This window comes from Muscardinus avellanarius, assembly GCF_963383645.1.
Source record: "Muscardinus avellanarius genome assembly, chromosome: 7".
Taxonomy (NCBI): Eukaryota; Metazoa; Chordata; class Mammalia; order Rodentia; family Gliridae; genus Muscardinus; species Muscardinus avellanarius.
The window spans coordinates 114,717,536-114,740,003 of NC_137793.1; the positions used below are offsets into that span (position 1 = coordinate 114,717,536).

The 22,468-nt window shown below is 39.2% G+C and overlaps 1 protein-coding gene across 4 annotated transcripts in view; it reads left to right on the forward strand.

Annotated features, from left to right (window-relative positions):
* Positions 1–22,468, forward strand: part of KIFAP3 (kinesin associated protein 3) — a gene marked incomplete at both ends in the record, with an annotated part of 119,016 nt that overhangs the window by 61,732 nt on the left and 34,816 nt on the right. For all 4 annotated transcript variants that reach the window (XM_080699010.1, XM_080699011.1, XM_080699013.1 and 1 more), the window contains 5 exons: positions 236–348; positions 976–1,141; positions 1,856–1,981; positions 5,576–5,674; positions 9,106–9,191. In XM_080699010.1, the coding sequence (XP_080555136.1) occupies positions 236–348; positions 976–1,141; positions 1,856–1,981; positions 5,576–5,674; positions 9,106–9,191 (590 nt within the window). The remainder of the gene's footprint in view (positions 1–235; positions 349–975; positions 1,142–1,855; positions 1,982–5,575; positions 5,675–9,105; positions 9,192–22,468) is intronic.

A 22,468-nucleotide genomic window follows, 5' to 3' on the forward strand; every position in this document is an offset into this window, starting at 1 on the left:
TTGCATTTAGGGAGTAGGGTTGACTTGAAAGTGGCACAGAAGAGCCTGTCTGGAGAGTGGAGATGTTCTACATGTTGATAGAGTGTGTGGGGGTTTTACAGAGGTACAGTTTTCTAAATTAATCAAATTGTATTAAGGTTGATGTGTTTCACTGGATGAAATTGTGTTTAACAAGAAATCATTAAATTATTTTAAGCTCAATTTTTATTGGGGAATTTTCTGTTTTCTATTCCAGGCAATGGGTTGAAGCTGCTCATGAAAAGGGCCCTGAAGTTCAAGGACCCGTTGCTGATGAAGATGATTAGAAATGTTTCCCAGCATGATGGGCCAACTAAAAATTTATTTATTGTAAGTATACTTTAGGGCTTTCTGTCTGTTAAAATAGACTGTGAATTATAGTTTCAAACTGTCATATTTGGAAAGGTAACTCCTACTGAATTCTCATCAAATATTTATTCATGACCCAAATTGCCTCTTCTATTATAAACTTAATAAGTTGAGCTCTTAGAAATCTCAGTGTATACTTTAATGTTGTTTCATTTTGTTTTATTTATCTCTACCTCAGTCCCTCCATCAATACTGCGATCTTGCTTTAAACTAGCTCACCATAGGCTCTCGGAGCAATTTAGCTCGATATTACAACGAGAAAATCACATTTCATATTTACTTCTATTTATTTATTATTATTATTTTTTTTTTGGTGGTACTGGGATTCTTGGAAACCCCACTCCCACGGGCTACACTCCCAGACCTATTTTTTAAGTTTTTTATGTGGAAACAGGGTCTCTTAAGCCAGCGCGGCTGGCTCCGAACCAGCGCGATCCTCCTGTCTCCGCCTCCCAAGCACGGGGATTACAAGCGTGCGCCACCACGCCCGGCCCTACTTCTATTTACTCTATTTTTTGTGGGTTAAATTAGATTGGTTTTTCTCATAAATAATAGTTTAAGTTTATATTAAAATTCTGTTTTATTCAGGATTATGTTGGGGATCTTGCAGCCCAGATCTCTAATGATGAAGAGGAGGAGTTTGTGATTGAATGTCTAGGAACTCTTGCAAATTTAACCATTCCAGACTTAGACTGGGAATTGGTTCTTAAGGAATACAAGTTGGTTCCGTATCTCAAGGATAAACTGAAACCAGGTCTGTGCTAAGTATTTCACTTGTGCAGAGTCACAGGTTACTTCTTTCTTTGTGGGGAGGCTGCTAGAGCTGTATTTTGTAACTATTACACTAGGCGACACATTCTTGGCAGAGCTATGTTCTTGTGTAAGGGGGGTCCTGGATCTCCTCATACATAGTATGTGTATCCCCTTTTCTTTCCACTAATAGTATATTTCACAGTATTAACCTTAAAGACAGGTGTTCTTCCAGTAAGAATGTTGCATCTGAGTTGAATTGTGCATACCTTCAAAAATAAAGCAAAGTGGAAGGAAGAAACATAGTATATTTCCTTAATATTATCTCCTCCTTCCCTGCCTTGCCTTCCTTATTTTGTAGTTTTTTCTAGCCTGTCTTTATATAATTAATCAAATGCCTCTATATGTGCATCACACACAAGCAGGCGCCTGCACACAGAGTCCTTTGAAGCAGTCACCTGCGTCTTTTATTTTCTGTCTGTATTATTATTGAGTTGTATTTCAAAGACATATTATCATCCCCATTTTGGTCCCCTACCACGAAGTATCATTGATAAACATGGAAAATTTTAAAAAGGGCACATTTTTAAGCTTGTCAAAGATTTGTAGTAAACAACTGAAACAGCTTTTGGTATGTTTTCTGTGCACTGAAGTTTTGGTGCCATAATGAACTTGGGCCAGGACACTGAATGAAATTTTCCATGGTTTCACTTTCTAGGTGCTGCAGAAGATGACCTCGTCTTGGAAGTGGTTATAATGATTGGAACCGTGTCTATGGATGACTCCTGTGCTGCATTGCTAGCCAAGTCTGGGGTGATCCCTGCACTCATTGAGTTGCTCAATGGTAATTATCTAATTTATGTACATGATAATGTCCAAACAGTTCATTAAATTTTTAAATATAAGATGTAGAGTTCCTAACACTACATAGTATTTACCTTGTTCACATGTACCATAAAACCTGAAACTATATGTTAAGAAAAATTAATTGTGCTGCTAACTGGGATCGAAGAGAGTAATACCATAGTGTCTTAGGTTGCACAGTTAAACGTGGTGCGGTACAGCGGTGAGTCCAGCTTTGCAGACGCTGCCTTCCTCTCGCCACACTGAACAACTCAAGTTCCTCCCATCATCTCTTCTCTCCGTCTAACTTTGAGTTGGCTTGAGGTAGATCTTTTCTCTCTTTTAAATCTTGCTTTGCACATCTTGATACCTAGTAGGAAAGTTCATTTGGAAGCTGGTACTAAGCCCCAAATTCCCTGTGGATCCAGAGATACTGTTCTTTGCTGACCAACACATGTGTCATGTTTCTGTAGAACACCTGAAATGTAACTGACAAAACTGAGAACTGGGATTTTTGTGTGTCTATGTGGTACTGAGGATTGAAGCCCCTGAGGCATTCTGCCTCCAACCTGCACCCCCACCCTTATTTTGAAACAGGATCTCACTAAGTTGTGGAGGGCTTCACAAGTTTCTGAGGCTGGCCACGAACCGGTGGCTCTCCTGTCTTAGCCTCCTGAGTACTGGGATTAAAAGCGTGTGTCACCATGCTCTACTAGAACCTGAAGTTTTAATTCAAATTAATTAGCTACAGTAGTTTATGACTACAGTGTTGGACAATGTAGGCCTGGAGTCTTCTCCTTACATTTACATTGCTCTTAAGGCATTAGGGCTCCTTGTTCTCCATATTACATAGAAAATATCTGAATCTAATATTTTATCCCATTAGGGCCAAGTTCTCTAGCATCTTATACATTATAAATGGCTTCTACTGCCAGATGTAGTATGTACTGTCATTCCAGACAGGAGGATCACAGGTTCAAGGACAGCCTCAGCAACCCAGTGAGACCCAGTTTCAAAACAAACACTAAAAAGCTGGGGGTGTAACTTGGAGGTAGAATGCCCCTGGGTCCAATTCCCAGAATTACATGTGCACACACACACCAAAAAAAGGCAAGCTAACACTATAAAAATTGAAATGTTCATATGAAACATTTAAAGAAAGTTTCAGTCTTTTTTATACCAGGTAAAAATATATGTATTTACAATAGTAGAATTTTTTAAAGTATAACATGCATAAAACTACACAAATTATATGTATATAGCTCATATAGCTCAATGCATTTTCAGTGTGAGCACACCCATATCCTAGTTTATTTTTTTCCCTGAGGCTCTTTTTTTTTTCATCTTTTTGGAACTGGGGATTGAACGGAGAGCACCACATCTGCAGAGCAAGTGCTTTGCCACTGAGCTGTGCATCCAGCCCTGAGCACACCCACATCACACGCCTCACACTAGAGCTCTAGGAATATCTCTTCTCCACTGAGCTGTGCATCCAGCCCTGAGCACACCCACATCACACGCCTCACACTAGAGCTGTAGGAATATCTCCTCTTTTTTACCAGCTCCTCCTTAGAGAAGCTCTGTCTTTCTATCACTGATAGATTCCACTTTATGTAAGTGGAATCTGGCATGTTTTGTCGTTCCACACATTTGTGAGATCCATTTATAATTGTATATAGAAGATTGTTCATTTTAATTACTAGAAATAATTTAAGGAGGGACTTGGTATCCTGGAGGTGAAGATGAAGGCTCTGTAATTGACAGTGTGAGGAGGAAGGTTTTGTAAAGAGCTGTAGAGAGTTGCAGCAAAATGACCAGTCTTATAGAATTCTTGGTCCCGCTGTATTTAGTTAAGACCCAAAAGGTTTGTAAAGTAGCCAATAGAGCCAGCCGGGAGTATTTGATTATATTTTGATGTTACCTGATGTGAGATTATCACAGGCAGAGACTAAATGATATTCTCTTTCTAAGAAATAAATGATTTTTTAATATTTAAAAAAGACCTTTTAAGTGAGGAAACACTGTATATAGCAAGAAAGTAATTCCAAGTAGCTCTAGGAAGTTAGTGAGATCATTTGGGATAGATTGGACTTTAAGGGCCTACTCTACACAGCTAGTTAGAAACGATGTTAACTGAGAAATCTCTTTCTAGCATGTCACTGAACTGTTGCCAAGAGTTGATAGCACACTACACAGTTAACAAATCAGATTTCACGACCGGTACCCAAAATTAGTGTTCCATAAGTAATGTTTTGTAATGACCTATTAATCATTACGCATAAGCTATTAAGTTATTGTGTGTGTGTGTGTGTGTGTGTGTGTGTGTGTATTGATGGTACTGGGGTTCCTAGAAATCTCTGGACTACACTCCCAGACCCATTTTTATATTTTTATTTGGAAACAAGGTCTCTTAAGTCAGTGTGGCTGGCTTCGAACCTGTGTGATCCTCCTGTCTCTGCCTCCCAAGCACGGGGATTACAAGTGTGCGCCACCACGTCCAACTTTCTTTGTATATTTTTAACATTTATCAACTTGTTTATAATCATGTAGTATTCTTTTATAAGTGATTATAATGAGATTGAAAACAAAATACATATTTTATGTCAATATGTAAATTTAATTTTTTTGTACATTATTCAACAAAAGGAAATGTCTTTTTGTAGTAATCATTTTCTTCCACAAATTTAGAATTTAGAAGGTAGGATCTTAAGGATTATTTTTCTCATGTGAAGTTAACATTGTGAAGATAAAATGCAGCCAGTATTATTTTACAAATTAGAATTTCTTGAAGAATTTTTATGGTAAACATAAAGAAAAATTGGTGGTAATTATTATTTCACAGTAGGAGCATAGACGTTAGTCATTTTTTCACTGAACCAGCTTTCTTGTATTTACAAAAGACAGTGGCGATTAGAAAAATGCTGTTTCTGCTTTCTTAAACCTATCTTCTTCCTTAGTTCCCCTTAGATAGATACTATCTGATCCTTCGAGATGAACTGTGTTACGTAGTGTGATTTGTTAAAATTTTTAAACTCTTATATTAATTGGTTTATCACTGGTTTATGAGTGCATTGCAGTTGCATATTATAGTGAGGTTCAGTGTGATGCCGCGAGTGTGCACGCCACGCTTGCTGCACCCCTGCACCCACCGTGCTATAGTCTTCCTTCCCTGTACGTGTCAGGAAGTGAGTGTGATACCTTTAGATGCCGCCAACGCCTTATGTGAACTGTTTCCTTCCTCGGCCCTCTTTCAAGTAGTGTGATGACCTCAGAGGTGATGCAGCGTTTTGTTTCAGAAGCTTACGTTTTTCTTTGTATTTTAGTTATTTGACCATTTAGTTTGACTATAACCAAATTTCTTAAAGCTTCTGAAAATATATTGAAGTTTCCTCATTGATCAGTCATGTAATATAGAAGAAACACCTAAGACATAGATGCTATATTTCTCCCATGTATTATAAGTAATCGAAGCTTCATTGCTCTTTTTTATCTCATTATCACTGAGTTTTTCTCGTTTTCTATAGTTCCTCACAAGGTTTTCAGTTTGAAATATAAGTATATTATTATTTAATGTGAACTTTATTTTGCTTTTTAGCTCAACAAGAAGATGATGAATTTGTATGTCAGATAATCTATGTCTTCTACCAGATGGTTTTCCACCAAGCCACGAGAGATGTCATAATCAAGGAAACACGTATCCTTCCAGTGTTCACAATAGACTGTGACGTATTCAGAAATATACATCTTCTGTGTTTTTTCTTGCAAACATTGGAATACTGTAGAAAACATCACCCTTTTAAGTAAATTTAGAAGACAAGTTACTTTCCATGGAACTCTTCCCTAGATCAGAACAGGTTGAACATAATTCATCCAAAATTCTGAAATCTGAAGTGCTACAAAATCTGAATGACACCACAAGGAGAAAATTTCATGTCACGCACCAGGTCGCAGTCAATGTACAGGTGCATGAGGACTGTTATGTAGTTACCTTCCTTCAGGCTGTGCATGTAACATGTATGACACACAAATGCATTTCATGTTTAAACTTGGGCCCCAATCCCAGATGGGATGTATAAGCAGATACTTGAAAATCCAAAGAAATCTTAACTACTTTTGGTTCCTAGCATTCTGGATAAGAATACTCAACCTGTATTGGGTTTTGGTTCCTAAGAAATGTAAATGTATATCAGAACTGCCTTCTCTATTAACATAAATATCACAGGTTCCAAGGACTCTAATGGGTTCTCTTCTGGATACTTTATTTACTTAAAATTAGTAAAGCAAAAATTTAATATGCCCAGTGATCAAAGCTAAACCAGTAATGAGGTACTTAATCAAATTGAAAAGGCAGAAGATATAAAAAAAAATGAACTTCTAAAGTAGAATGTGGAAAATTGATAGGAAAGTTCCCAATGGCGATTGACCACTGTCATAATGAAATCGCTAGCAGAAAGTCCAACTTTGAGTATTTCCATTGAAGTTAATTGATTTTTAAGAGGTTATTCTGACCTAACAGAATGGGTATTGTTTATATAATAATTGAATAGGAATTTATTGAACACCTGCTATATTCTCATGGTGAACAAGATAGACAAAATCCCAGCACTGCTGGAACTTACGTGCCAGTGGAGAAGAAAAGCAGTCAACACCATAGTTTTTATAATTTTATTTTTAAAATGAGTTTCAAAGTGTGCACAGGAATTTTGCATCTTTTTCTACATTTAATTTAATTAATTTATTTATTTATTATTGGTACTGGGGTTCCTGGAGACCCTTCTACCTCCAGACTATACTCCCAGACCCATTTTATATGTATATATTTTTTTTATTTTGGAAACAGGGTCTCTTAAGCCAGCAAGTCTGGCTTTGAACCAGCACAATCCTCCTGTCTCCGCCTCCCAAGCGCGGGGGATTACAAGCGTGAGCCACCATGCCCAGCTTTTTCTACATTTTAATTACATTGTTTTTATTCCTCAAAAAAAGTAAGTAACTGCTGCATAAAAGACCCAGGTTAAGTCCTGTCTTTGCCACTTGCTGTTCATTAAACCATTCATAAGAAATTGTTGACATTATAATATTCAGTGTTACAAAAAGTGGGATTTATTTGTGTATATGTGTCACGGTTTCTTAGCAGAAACGGGTAGCCTCTGTTTTCTCATAGTTTCAGCCAAGGCCCACTGAGGGTCTTGGCGACCCCAGCTTTCTCTTTCTCTCCTGCTTCTTTTAGAATCATCGAGGTTTCTTAACTGCTTTGCTTTGCCTCCCTCTCCCCCTTCCCCCTACTCCTGCCCTCGGTGTATTTGAATGTTCCACTCCTCTTCTTGGGAAGAGAAGCTCATTTCAACACTTAAGCATGTCTGTGAGTCCAACGTCTCCAGCTCCGCCTCTGTGTTTCTTGCTACCTCTGATGATAAATCTGCCTCGTTCTTGTAGCATTTTTATCACACCTCCAAATTAATCTTTATTTTAATAACTACTTTTTTTAAATACTACTTAATCGAAGTTTATAGCACATCAATCAATTTTAACTTACCTTTTTTGATTTCCATTCCTGTCTTGGTTTTATTTCACACCAAAGAATGTTTATGCTTAGTGAAAATTATCTATGAATGATTAAATATGGCCATCTGAAAACAACTAGCTTGTCCTCGTGTGTGTGTGTGTGTGTGTGTGTGTGTGTGTGTGTGTGTGTAGTACTGGGGATGAAACCCAGGGGCATTCTACCTCTGAGCTACAACCCCAGCCCTATATTTTAGTCTTTTTTTTTTTTTATTTTTTGAAACAGGATCTCACTGAGTTGTGAAGGGCCTCACTAAGTAGCTGAGACTGTCTGAAAACCGCGATCCTCCAGTCTCAGCCTCCCAAATGCTGGGATCTCACGCATGTGCCACCACGCCTGGCTAAGTGTGTATGTTTTTACTGGGGATTGAACCCAAGGGCATTCTACCCCTGGGCTACACCCCTAGCCCAAAGTTATTTTTTATTTTGAAACAGGATATCACCAAGTTGCCAAGGCTGGCCTGGAATGGGTGATCCTCTTGTCTCTAGTTTGTCCTATTTAATAATAATTTCACAAAATACAGAATTCTAGGTTGACAGTTATTTCCCTCAGCAATTTAAAGGCATAGATTCTCCACGTCTTTGGCCGGCATTGCTACCAAGGAGAGTCTGTAGTCAGTCTATTACCGTCTTCTCCAATGTCTGATAATTTAATTTCCTTTTCCCTTAGACATTGTGTGGTCTTTTTACTGGGACACCAGAGGAATGTTCTTTCATTTAGTATTGAGCTGTTTTGCTAAATTCTGACTTGGCTTGTTGTCCTTGCTTGATTTTTTCTAAGTACAAATGTATTTTTCTATAAGTCATTTAAAATCTTTTTTTATTTTCAGGAAAGTTTTTATGAATTACAGTTTATTTTTTAGTTTGTTTTAGTATCTTGTTTTTCTCCTTTGGGACTCCTATTACACTGTCTCTTTGTTGCCTACCTTTAATATCTGTGGTTTTCTAATCTCATCTTTTTAAAAATTTTATAAATCTTTTTTTCTTTCTATTTCTCTTAGGGTTTTATCCATTATATTTACTGTTGTGTTGTTATTATTATTTAGTTTTTAAATTTTCTCTGGATTTTATGTTGTTTGTTCATGTATATTTTATTACTTTGTAAGTTCTTTTATGTCTTATACAGTGCTAGTTTCCAGCTTTCTCTTACATGTTGCTCTGTGTCACGTATGTCTTTTCTGTAGTGGTGATATGTGGAGCGGACTGAATTCTTGCCTGTGGTTCACCTGTGTGAAGTGTCTCCCTGCTGCTCTGTGGCGGGCAGGGCCGGGCCGGCCACAGAGCCTGTATCGCTCTGCAGCTCGAGAGCTCCCTCTTCAGTTGTTTTCATGTTTTTCTTGCCCACGTTTATCTCCATTTTTTTCTCTTTTTTATGTCCTGGCTGTCCTTACTTTATTAACAAGTGAAATATAAAATGATCTTGGTAATCTTGTATCAATAATTTTATGTTAAAATTTAAATTACACCTTAGTTTAGCATTTAAATTTAGAGAAGCATGGAATCGTCTAAGTGGGTGGAGGGTCCCAGTCTCTGGTGCAGTTTCTGTCTTTAACCAGTTTTTCTCAGAGGCTCCCGCATATCTCATAGACCTGATGCATGACAAGAACAACGAGATCCGAAAAGTCTGTGACAACACGCTAGATATCATAGCGGTAAGTAATGACCCTTCCCACAAAACGACAGTAGATTTCATTTTAGGTGGAAAAAGACATTGTACATCTCTTTGAACTGTGCCTTCAGTGTTAACACAACTCTTTTGGCAAGGTTAGGAAGCTCTTGGATACTAAATTTCCTTTTCAACATTAGGTCCTTTGGCTTATTTGAAGAAGTTTTGTATGTACTCAAGAGTGTCAGTCTGCCCAGCATCCCTTCTTGGAATCATATGTTTTTCAGAGAAGTTATTATATAGGATAAGGAAGTTTGTTAGTTTCTATTAAAACTCGTAACTTTAAACCGGGCATGGTGGCACAGGCCTGTAATCCCAGTACTTGGGAGGCTGAGACAGGAGGATCAGAGATTGGAAGACAACCTCAGCAAGTAGTGAGACTCTCATCAACCTATTGAGACCCTATTTCTAAATAAGAAGTAAAATTCAGCTGGGCCCTTTGCAAACCATGATCCTCCTGTCGTAGTGAGGCCCTTCGCAATTCAGTGAGACCCTGTTTTAAAATAAAGAATAAAGAATCAGGCTGAGGGTGTCACTCAGAGGTAGAATGCCCCTGGGTTCCATCCCCAGTACAGCTAAATAAATAAATAAATCCAGCTGGGATGTAGCTCAAAGGTAGACTGCCTCTGAGTTCAATCCCCAGTGCCACATACACACACGAGCGGGCGCGCGTGCGCGCGCGCGCGCACACACACATACACACACACAAACCCTCATAACTTTATTGTCATTCATTTTTTTAAAAAACAAATTTTGGGTTAATTTTTTTTAGTTATTTTATAACTTTATACAGATACTTGTACATTGGTTTGGAATAATGGAAAATACAAAAATCCTAAAATACACATGACATAGAGGGACATAATCGGAGGGATGGGCATATCTAGGATCTTTTGCTGACACCACAGACTTTAATCAGAGTGTGCAGCCCAGTAGCCGGGGGCCCTGAGCCAGGGACGCGCTAGATTCTGCGTGATTTTGAATATTTTTATCGATAGCGTATATAGCTTCACACGGTTTGTTTGCTTCATTCTTTGAACTGGATTTTGGCTCACCCTATTAAAATTCTCTTGTTAGTTTCTTTGGTAGTTTTAAAAGTCTAACTTAAAGTTTAACTTAAGCTTTTTAAACAGATCTGAAAAACATTTTAAAAATCAGTGAACTTCTTTGGAAACACACGAAGCTATCATTTCTTCTAGCGATTTCATTATGAAAGTGGTCAGTTGCCATCAGGAACTTTCCTGTCAGTTTCTCACACCTGTATTTCAGAAATCCATTGCATTTGGTGTTTTCAGTTTGACTCTTAACGCCTGGTTACTGGCGTGGCTTTGGATGGGTACAGTGACATGTGAGCGCTGTCATTGCGTCAGCATGAAGACACTTCGTGCTCGATCGGTGTTTTCCTCAGGTTTCTCACGGTGTAGGTTTCTGGTCACAGGATTTGTTAATGCAGTGCGTTTACTGCGCCTAGAGAACCTCACCGGTGTCCTAAGTACACAGGCTTCCAGGGTGGGTGATACCGCCTCCCAGGGGTTGGAGCAAACATCAGTGCATAGAAGACCACAAATTTGCCACTGCACTTTCTGGTTGTCCACTTCAGGTAGATTGGGGCAGGAGGAGCACTGAGCCGTTATTTTTCTGAAAAGGGGGAGGTAAGCCGTGTACATTTAAAGAATAGGACAAGAAGAGAATTGTCGGTCTGTTGCATGTTGCTGTTAGCATACTTTTCTTTCCTTGGAGGAAATGTAGATGGATGATAATGTGCCGTGTTGGTCCCCTCCTCCTTGAAGGCACCGTATGTGAGCCAGTCAGCATTCATGAAGGGACGTCATGTCTGATACTGTCGTGAGGACCTGAAGCAGGGACCAGCACACGAAGCTGACTTGTAGACACGGCTCCCTTGGTGCTGTCTGACCACTTTTAAGTTACGTACAAAAGGTCAGAACAGGCGAATCATTTCGTTCACCCAGTCTCTCAGTGGATCTCTACAGTGGACTTACACCGTATTTGATAAGATGCTATGCAATAATGGGTCACTTCACACTAGAAAACCTCGGCCTGAGAAACTCTTAAAAGCCAGACTTCCTAAACAGTATTCAGAGGTGCCACGTGGATGATCCGTGTAATCTGGACCCTGCCACGCTGCCCAGCTGCACTGTAGGTGTAGCTGGAGTTTCTCAGGTGTAGAGTCCAGGAGAGGTAGTAGAAGGTACCCGGCACGGGAAACATCCACATTCTACTGAAGAAAAGTAATGGCACTTCACCTTTCTGCTAGCATGTCCTGTAAGGTGTAAGACTGGCTGGGTTTCAGCTAGAGAGCAGAGAATCTTAGGAGATCTCAACATGTCTCTCCCTCTTTAATTTGGGTAGGGGTTCTGGTCTTAAACTTTGCCTCTACAGAGTATCAACTTGATCCGATAGACTCTTACATCTAGAATACAGCCATTTGATTCTCTTCCTGCTGAGTAAGTGCAGGCAACTCAATTTACAGCATTGTCTCTAATGCTGCCGAGACTTAGAGACATACCCTAAGGTGAGAGGAAATGGAGATGGTGCACAGTGGGTAATCAGAGTGTTCATGTAAGCTAGACCCAGACTCAGACCCAGCTGAGGACTTTCTTTCCTTGGTACAACTGAAATAATATATGTCATTTTCCTGTCATTTTAATATTCTAAATATCATGAGAAGATAATTCATTCACTATTTGGAATTTAACTGTGGAAAGTTATTTGAATATATTTGGCCAGACATATTGCAATTATTTATTTATAGTTTATGTTTGAAGTTATTCTGCAAAATGACCAAATTTGGCACTTTCAAGCTTCATGCCAGGGCAGTTGACTGAATAGGACAGCTCACTGAAGTCTTGATTAGGACCTTTAAGTAGGAAGTAGGGAGCTGACTCTTCTAGTGTGGCATTGCCTTACTTGTTAAAGGACCCGCATCCTGAATTTACAATGACTTCTTGGATTTGGACTCAACTTCAAGTTAATCTCAGAGCAAAGGTGTGCTCTTGCTGAGTGCCCTTCTTTGGAAGAAGTCTGCAGAGTGAGACCCCGGTGCGTTGTACACAAGGCGCTCTGTCTCACGAGGGGAGTAGCTGCCAGGCTTTGGTTCTTTTCACCAGGCTCTGTTACTGATCACGACTGATGGTGCTAATTGTTTGTCCTCAATCTCTTTCCAAAAGTAAAATGAGATTTATTTAATGTGAAGCAAGAAAAAAAATTGATTAGACACAACAAAGATGGTGAAATAATGTAGGAAAAACTATAAAGGGAGAATGTGCACTCTCTATCCAGGTAGCTCCATTGGTGGTTAAATAACACACTTGAAATGGTTTGGTTGAAACATGAAACATGCTTAGGACAAGACAGAATGACCTCTTAAGACTCCTTTCTCTGGCTAGATTTTAATATCGTAATATTCTCTGTATGACTGTATTGTGTAATAAATGACCTAAGATATTTAGAGAGAATGAGAGTGTTGGTAGCTCAGTGCCATGTCTCTTTAAGGACACAAGCCTCTTTGCCACGCAGGACAGTCTGGAATGGCGCTAGAAAAGCTGGGTGGTGTGTGCCAAGTAGTAGTCTTTGTGACCTTGCCCATGGACGGCTGCCCGTGGACCAGGTCGCTTACAGCTCGGGCAGCAGGCAGTGGGGGTGCAGAGAACAGAGGAGTGACACCGAGGCTGAGGGAATCACAGGGCGGCTGGCCTCTCTGCCTCTTCTCTGCCAAGCCTTGCCAGTCGTGGAGGGAAGGAAGAACAGGATCTGCGCTTCTGATGTAGCGAGATTCTGAAATTCACTTAGATTGTGAGTCTTTAGTATTTCTTCAACCTTGTATTATTTGAGAACTTCAAAAATTCCTCCCATGTAGGAAAACAAAAATCCCTTCCCTGCTATTTCTGGGTTGTCAAGCATTTAATGTATGTTTATGAAGCTCAGAAACTGAGGTAGACACTTTTGTGTGTGTGGTACTGGGGATGAAACCCAGGGGCAGTCTACCTTCGAGCAACACCCCCAGCTCTATTTTTTATTCTTTATTTTGAAACAGGGTCTCACTAAGTTGTAAAGGGCCTCACTGAATAGCTGAGGCTGGCTGCGAACCCACATCCTCCTGTCTCAGCCTCCCAAATGCTGGGATTACAAGCGTGTGCCACCACGCCCAGCTAGGTAGACACTTAATAACTCGAAATTCAACAGTGCAGAGCCCCTCAAGTATGAAAGTTCATGGTCTAGACTTGAGGGAAGACCAGGGCTCCCGTCCAAGCACACACACCAGTCCTCCAGGCTCAGCAGCACCCACGCCCTCCACAGATGCTCTGGCTGGCAGCACACCAAGCTAGAATGCTCCTGAGGAAGGCGTGTAACTAGGTCCTCTAGCAAAAAATTGGTGTCTCTTGTCCAGACAGCAACAGTGGGATTTGATACTAAAGCAGGTTTGTGTCACAATTTTTTTGAGGATAATTAGCATTTCTATATCTTTATCATTTCTTTTTTTAAATTTTTTATTGGTGCACTGTATTCATACATCATAGTGGGATACAAACTTTTGTAGACATACATGCACACATCGCCCAGTCAGCCCCCACCCGATCCCCACCCCATTCCCTCCCCATCCCTCCTTCCCATGCTTGGCTTAGTGGTTGACATCTAGTATTATAGCAATTTATCCAAAATTAAAAATGATAATCTCACATAACAGTTTTATTTGTCTGATACCAAACTTTTGATCACTTAAAGATAACATTTCAATATTTCTTTTTGCTTTCTTTCTTACCAGAGAATATTTTATCTTTTTTTTTTTTAGGTGAAACTATCATATATTTATATATTTATTTTTCAGAAAAAAATCTATCCTAATATGGAATATGGACTCTAGATACCCAAAATGATCTCGAAAAAGAACAAAGAAGATATATATTTTCTGATTTCAAACCATATAAAGCTACAATAATTGAAACAGTGTAGTACTGTTCTAAAGGCAGATATATAAACCATTGGAGTTAAATAAAAGCCTAGAGCTAAATTCTTCCATATATGTCAAGTTATTTTTGACAAGGTTTCCACGAACATTTGGTGGGGGAAATAATAGTCTTTTAACTAAATATTGTTAAAAAATAATAATTACATGGAAAAGAATAAAATTGGACCCTTACCTAATCCCATATACAAATATTAACTCAAAATAGATAAAAGACCTAAATATAAATCTTAAGACTATAAACTTTTAGAAGAAAATCTGGGTCATAAAACCTCATGACATTGAAATTGGCAGTGATTTCTTGGATATGATTTCAATGGCACAGGCAACAGAAGAGTATACAAACTCCCTAAAAAATAAAAAAAATTGTATATCCAAAGACAATGTAAACAAAGTTAAAAGTTACTGATTGAATGGGATAAAATATTTCTAAATGCTGTATCTGAAGGTATATTAATATTCCAACTAGAAATCCTAAAAATTAATAATAAAAGCAAACAATACAATTTAGAGATAGGTAAAAGACTAACATAAGTAATTAATCTCCACAGATAACTAATCTTAGTTGTCTGTTGGATGGAAAATCTTGTTTCTCTGGTTCTGGTGTGTGTTACCTATTTCTTCTTTGTAGTTAATCTCTTTGAGTATTTTCTCTAGCGCTGGTTTTGAAGACATAAATTCCTTCAGTTTCTGTTTGTCATGGACGCTTCTTATTTCTCCATCTAATTTGATAGAAAGTTTTGCTAGGTAGGAAATTTTTGGCTGGAAGTTGTTTTCGTTCAGAGTTTGGAATATGTTACTCCAAGCCCTTCTGGCTCTCATGACTTGGGAAGTCTGGAGTGATTCTAATTGGTTTGCCTCTGAATGTTACTTGGCCCTTTGTTTTTGTTGCCTTTAAGATTCTCTGCTTGGCTTCCACATTGGTCATTTTGACAATTATGTGGCGTGGGGATCCTCTTCTCCAATCCTGTCTAAAGGGAGTTCTATAAGTTTCTTGGACCTGTGTATCTGTGTTTGGAAATTTTTCTGCTTTTACTTCCTTGAAGAGATTGTTGATCCCTTTGGTTTCACCTTCTTTTCCCTCCTCTATTCCAATTATTTTTAGGTTAGCTCTCTTAAAATGGGCCCATATTTCTTCAATATCAGATTCCTGCTGTCGGATATTTTTTTCTAGATTAGAAACTATGCGTTCATTTTTGGAATGATCATCTTCTAAGAGTGAGATTCTATTCTCCATGTGGTCTAGTCGGTTGTTTGTACTTTGAATTGAGGCCTTTACTTCATTAATTGCATCCTTTATCTCTTTTTGGCTCTCTCTGAATTCTTTTCGAAACACCTCTATTATTTCTACAGTTATTTTCCTGATTTGATCTTCTAGAAATCTCTGAGTTTCTGTTTTATCAGGTTCTGATGTTGTGGGGTTGTGGGCATTCATTGCTCCATTGTAATTCCTCTTTCCCATGATTTCGGAAGTTTGTGCCTTCTCTGGGTTCTTCCCTTGGGTCACTATGACTTCACTTACGGTGCTCTGGATCTCGAGTCTGTGGTATCTCAGACCGCACTACTCCTTTACTGGGTTGTATCACAGAGTTTCAGACCCAGAGAGTCGATAGAGGCTGCTTTAGACTATGGGGGGGGGTGCCAGGTTGGGTGTTCTCCTATGGTGTGATATCTCTGCCACCGCCATTCCCCCATGGGTCAAGTCCCTGGGAGTGCAGTACTGGGACTTCTCCTCTGGGGCCCGCAATTTGACTCACTTTTGTTGAGTACACAGATGGAGCTGTAGTTGACTTGGTGAATTCACTGCTGCTGCCGCCAGTGTCAATATGGTGCCGCTGCCACGCCCTCGGCCGTGAGGCTGGCGTATTTCTTCTCTGGTTTTGAGCTTCACTCTGAGTCCCTGCAGCGTGTGCTGAGCTCAGCCACTGGGAGCTTTAGATGCTCCCTGTGCCAAAAAATCCCGCCCGGCTGTTCCGCAGCAGCTCACCTCGGCTCGCTGTAGCCATCCAGTGAACTCACCGCTGCCGCCGGCAGTAAGGCGCTGCTGCCGCATCCTCAGGCGTGAGGATGTTTCCTCTGTGGCTCTGAGCTCTGTTCTGAGTCCCCCTCCTCTCTGGAGCCTGGTGATTTTTTTGTTTCTCTGGTGATGGTGTTTTCTGGCTATGAAAGGCGCTGATTTTGTGGTAATGGAGATTGGTTGTTAGTGGTGCTCTTAAGCCCCGCTTTTCTTGGTCGCCATCTTCCCGGAAGTCACAATTTTTGAATGATAGTTTTTCCTCTTTTAGTAACTAATTATGATTATTGCAGACTGTATTTTTATTATCTCAAATTAATATCTAACTCTAGTATTTTGAACTTGGAAATATGAAGTGATGTCTTCATTTACAGACAAAATTTAATAAATATTAAATGTTTATATTAATTAAAGTGAAACAAATGAATGTAGGTTTGATGTGGCCTCTGTTTCATTATTAGAGTCCCTACAATGAGTTTCAGGAAAGCCTGTGTCAGATGGAAAAACTGGGTTTGTTCATAATCTTGCCAAATAAGGGGAACACTCTAACAAAATGTCTCACAGCCCCTCAAAAAGAAATTACAGGTTGTATAGAGTGAGGATTAAAACTTGCAGTGCCAGGCATTGGTGGTGCATGCCTGTAATCCTAGAACTTTGGAGCTGAGACAGAGATGCAGGTTCAGGACTAGCCTCAACAACCCAGTGAGACCCTTTTCAAAATAAAAAATAAAAAGGGCTCGGAATGTAGCTCAGAGGTAGAATGCCCCTTGATTCAACCCCCAGTAGCTACGCGCGCACACACACACACACACACACACACACACACACACACACTTATTAAAAAAAAAAAAAAAGGTGAGGCTTTGAGAAGCCAGGGAGTAGGGAGGAGCAGGGTCAGAAGAGGAGATGAGGACTTCCGGGAAGATGGCGACCGAGAAAAGCGGGACTTAAGAGCCCCGCTAACAACAAATCTCCATTACCACAAAATCAGCGCCTTTCATAGCCAGAAAACACCATCACCAGTGAAACAAAAAATCACCAGGCTCCAGAGAGAAAGCAGACTGAGAACAGAGCCACAGAGGAGATACACTGGCCTCACGCCCGAGGACGCGGCAGACGCGGCAGCAGCGCCATACTGCCAGCGGCACCGGCGAATTCACGGGACGGCTACAGCAAGCCAAGGTGAGCCACTGCGGAACAGCCAGGCGGGATTTCTCCGCGTAGAGAGCATCTAAAGCTCCCAGTGGCCGAGCTCAGCACACGCTGCAGGGATTCAGAGTGGAAATCAAAACCAAGAAGAAAAACACCAGCCCCACAGCCGAGGGCATAGCAGCGGTGCCATATTGCCACCGGCGGCAGCAGCACCAAATTCAGCGAAGCCAGTACAGATACATCTGCGTACTCAAGAACAGTGAGTCAAATTGCGGGCCACAGAGGAGAAATCCCAGTACTGTACTCCCTGGTACTTGACCCAGTGGGGGAGGGGCGGTGGCAGAGATATCACACCATAGGAGAACGTGCAACCTGGCACCCCCCGCAGTCTAAAGCAGCCTCTATCGACTCTCTGGGTCGTAGACTCTGTGATAAAACCCAGTAAAGAGTAGTGGGGTCTGAGATACTACAGACTCGAGATCCAGAACACCTTAAGTGAAGTCATAGTGACCCAAGGGAAGAACCCAGAGAAGGCACAAACTTCCGAAATCATGGGAAAGAGGAATAATACTGGAGCAATAAATGCCCACAACCCCACAACATCAGAACCCGATAAAACTGAAAATCAGAGATTTCTAGAAGATCAAATCAGGAAAATAACTGTAGAAATAATAGAGGTGTTTCGAAAAGAACTCAGAGAGAGCCAAAAAGAGATAAAGGATGCAATTAATGAAGTAAAGGCCTCGATTCAAAGCACAAACAACCGATTAGAACACGTGGAGAACAGAATCTCGCTCTTAGAAGATGAGCAATCCAAAAATGAACACATAGTTTCTAATCTAGAAAAAAATATCCGACAGCAGGAATCTGATATTGAAGAAATATGGGCCCATTTTAAGAGAGCTAACCTAAAAATAATTGGAATAGAGGAGGAAAAAGAAAGTGAAACCAAAGGGATCAACAATCTCTTCAAGGAAGTAATAGCAGAAAATTTTCCAGACATAGAGCAAGAGGTCGATACACAGGTCCAGGAAACTTATAGAACTCCCTTTAGACAGGATCGGAGAAGATGATCCCCACGCCACATAATTGTCAAAATGACCAATGTGGAAGCCAAGCAGAGAATCTTAAAGGCAACAAAAACAAAGGGCCAAGTGACATTCAGAAGCAAACCAATTAGAATCACTCCAGACTTCCCAAACCAAGTTATGAGAGCCAGAAGGGCTTGGAGTAACATATTCCAAACTCTGAAAGAAAACAACTTCCAGCCAAAAATTTCCTACCCAGCAAAACTTTCTATCAAATTAGATGGAGAAATAAGAAGCTTCCATGACAAACAGAAACTGAAGGAATTTATGTCTTCAAAACCAGCGCTAGAGAAAATACTCAAAGAGATTAACTACAAAGAAGAAATAGGTAACACACATCAGAACTAGAGAAACAAGATTTTCCATCCAACAGACAACTAAGATTGGTTATCTGTGGAGATTCATTATGTTAGTCTTTTACCTATCTCTAAAGGGTATTGTTTGCCTTTATTGATGTTAATTTTTAGGATTTCTAGTTGGAATATTAATATACCTTCAGATATAGCAATTGGAAATATTTTATCCCATTCTATTAGTAACTGTTAACTCTGTTTACATTGTCTTTGGATATACAATATTTTTTTTATTTTTTAGGGAGTTTGTATACTACTCTGTTGCCTGTGCCATTGAAATCATAACCAAGAAATCACTGCCAATTTCAATGTTGTGAGGTTTTATGACCCAGATTTTCTCCTAAAAGTTTATAGTCTTAAGATTTATATTTAGGTCTTTTATCTATTTTGAGTTAATATTTGTATATGGGATTAGGTAAGGGTCCAATTTTATTCTTTTCCATGTAATTATTATTTTTTAACAATATTTAGTTAAAAGATTAATATTTTCACCACCAAATGTTCGTGGAAACCTTGTCAAAAATAACTTGACAATATAGGGAAGAATTTAGCTCTAGGCTTTTATTTAACTCCAATGGTTTATATATCTGCCTTTAGAATAGTAGTACACTGTTTCAATTATTGTAGCTTTATATGGTTTGAAATCAGAAAATATATATCTTCTAGCTTTGTTCTTTTTCAAGATCGTTTTGGGTACCTAGAGTCCATATTCCATATTAGGATAGATTTTTTTCTGAAAAATAAATATATAAATATATGATAGTTTCACCTAAAAAAATAGAAAAAAAATATTCTCTGGTAAGAAAGAAAGTATAAAGAAATATTGAAATGTTATCTTTAAGTCATCAAAAGCTTGGTATCAGACAAATGAAACTGTTATGTGAGATTATCTTTTTTAATTTTAGATAAATTGCCATAATACTAGATGTCAACTACTAAGCCAAGCATGGGAGGGAGGGATAGGGAGAGAATGGGGTGGGGATTGGGTGGGGGCTGACTGGGAAAAGTGTGCATGTATGTCTACAAAAGTATGTATCCTACTATGATGTATGAATACAGTGCACCAATAAAAAAAAAAAAAAAGAGGAGATGATGGCGTCACTTTCAGTTGTTCGGCAAGGGTGGGTATGGAGAAAGAGCAGGGACCCCAGTGACATGTTAGCAGAAACTTATAAAATCTTCTCTTTCTATAACGGACAGAGCTAGTTCTTGGATTTTCTGTAGGATTGGTAAGTTTTAATGTCTCTAAGTCTTCTTTTTTCTTATTCTATATAGTCAAATTAGACTTAATGACATATAAGTTTGGTTAGCCCTGGTTTGTAGTTCATTCTTATAGTGTATAAACAAAAAGGCAGAAATTTAGGATATTTTTCCAGCTTGTTAGAATTTAAATACACACAAAAATTTATATATACATGAACGTGTGTGTGTATTCCTTGCATGTTTCTTAGGCATGTTACCTTTTTTTTTTTTCTCTAATTGGCAACAGTTGGACTTAAAAGAGCCCAAGAAGAGTATGAAAGGGGAAACTTGTGATTTCTTACTTAAGCTTCACCCCTTCTCTCTCCACTCTGTGGTCTGACCTGGAGTATCTAGTGATGTTGCACAGGTCGGCCTTTTCGGTGCTGTAGACAGAGGTCATTTGAGGAGATAATTGTACTTAGAGGTCTGGTTAGGAAATGCCATAGTCCAGACTAAAGGTCAACATTTGGACAGTTCTGTTGAAAAATAGAGTGTGCATAGAAGTCAACCACATGATTATGTGTGTGTTTAATTATGTATGTATCTATGTGTATGTATCATTGGCAGAATACTTTCCAAGATATAAAAGCATCTTTTTAACAGCTACTGCCTTAATCTTAATGAGCAACTAAATTACTCTAGACCTGCTTTAATTTAGTATGAAGAATTATATTAAACAAACCATATTACAGTCTCAATTAGGGGGCTGCCACATTAAAGGAGAAAGGAAAATCTGTTTTTCATCAGTTATGTTGGAACACAAAGCAGATCTGTGTAGCTCTATGTTATATTATAGTGTTAATCAGATACAAGGTGTGACGGAAGGCATGACAAAGGGTTTTCCTGATAGTGAACAGACGCTGGTAATAGGCTGCTTCAGGCTTCGCAATGTTTCAGTGGTTAAATAGTAAACAAAATGATGTAGGACTTCAAAAAGGATGGCACATTCCATGTAAAATCAAAGCAGAAGGCTTCCATGACACTGTAGAATTTATGGAAACTGGTGCTTAAGATCATAATGTCAGGAGCTGAGAAGAGAGGAAAAGAAAAGCAAAGCATGTTCTCCTTTAAGTATAGGAGAAACTCAAGCCTCAGCGCCAGGACAGGGAGATACAATCCTTGTGGGAAAAAGGTATTTCAAAAGTGAAGAAAAAGCGACTGTATCCCTGGACTGTTTCCACAAAGGTTGCTGGGTTTTGGTGACATATGTTAGTTGTCACTGAACTGAGACAGACCTAGCTTCCCCTGCTTATTTCCTGATAGAGTGCTGAGAATGGGCCTCAAGAGGAGAGTAGAGATGTTGGAGGGGGTGGAGGGAATTGGTGTTACTTAATATGTATTGAATTTATTAAGCTGGATTTTCATTCCGAGTTGCTTTTCAACTTTTTAAAAGAAAAGTTATTTGAGATAGTTACTTCAGCGGCTTTATGAAGTAATGGTATTAATCATAGTTTTTCATTCATAGCATGTTAGAGCTTAAGCTTACTAGGTTTTTATTTTAGAAGTGAAGACTCTGAGGCCAACAGAAGCCAGCGTTCCTTAGGAAGTTGCATACTTGAGTTAGTAGCAGAGGTAGCCCTGGAAGCCAGCTCTCCCAAACCCTGAGTCCACGCACTTTGTGATATGCCCCACCACGTCATTACTGTCTGTAAATTCAGACTTTGACACACAAAGAAACTATGATTTTTCCATGGCTACCAAACTGCATTCTTGGGGATTCCCAGGATGTGTATGAAAGATAGGCTAAGGATTCCAGAGTGATGGCCCACTGGACTGTGATAAGGTTTTTCCTTGGTTTTCAGTGAAATTGACAAGGGAAAAAATTAAGAAAGGAAAATGTTGTTTGTTTATAGGAGCAAAGGAGATGTTGAATTAACATGTTTCATCTTGGGAAACTGTATGTTTAAGTTTCTCTCTTCATATTAGTCTTAAAATGATCTTTTATAAACAATACTAGGTGGCAGTTGATCTTTTTAATATCAGTCCCCAAGACATAATTTTTTACTTTTCCTAAAATTTAAAACTTATGGGACCACTCTTAACCTACCAAGTTTTGAAATGGCTAAGTAAAAATGCAACAGCCATGAGCTAAAACTTTGATTTTTTTTAAAGAAATCTGACAAACCTTTTCAGGAACATAAAAGTCAGTGGTCAGCAGCATACAGCAAACAGCGCTGTCTCATGTTATTTTAACACTTGCTAAGAAACAAACACCTATCAATGAGGAAGAAAACCACGTTACTAAGCACATTTCATTCCAACATGCTTTACTTGGTAAACATCGGAGGTAAACTTATAGGCACAGGCACAGTATCTTAATAATGTTGCGTGCTTTGATTCTAAATTTAAAAATACTTATATTTTTAAAGTTAGCCATTAATATTGGAATTTAGGAGGTCATTAATAACTTATGGGATATATATCAGTATT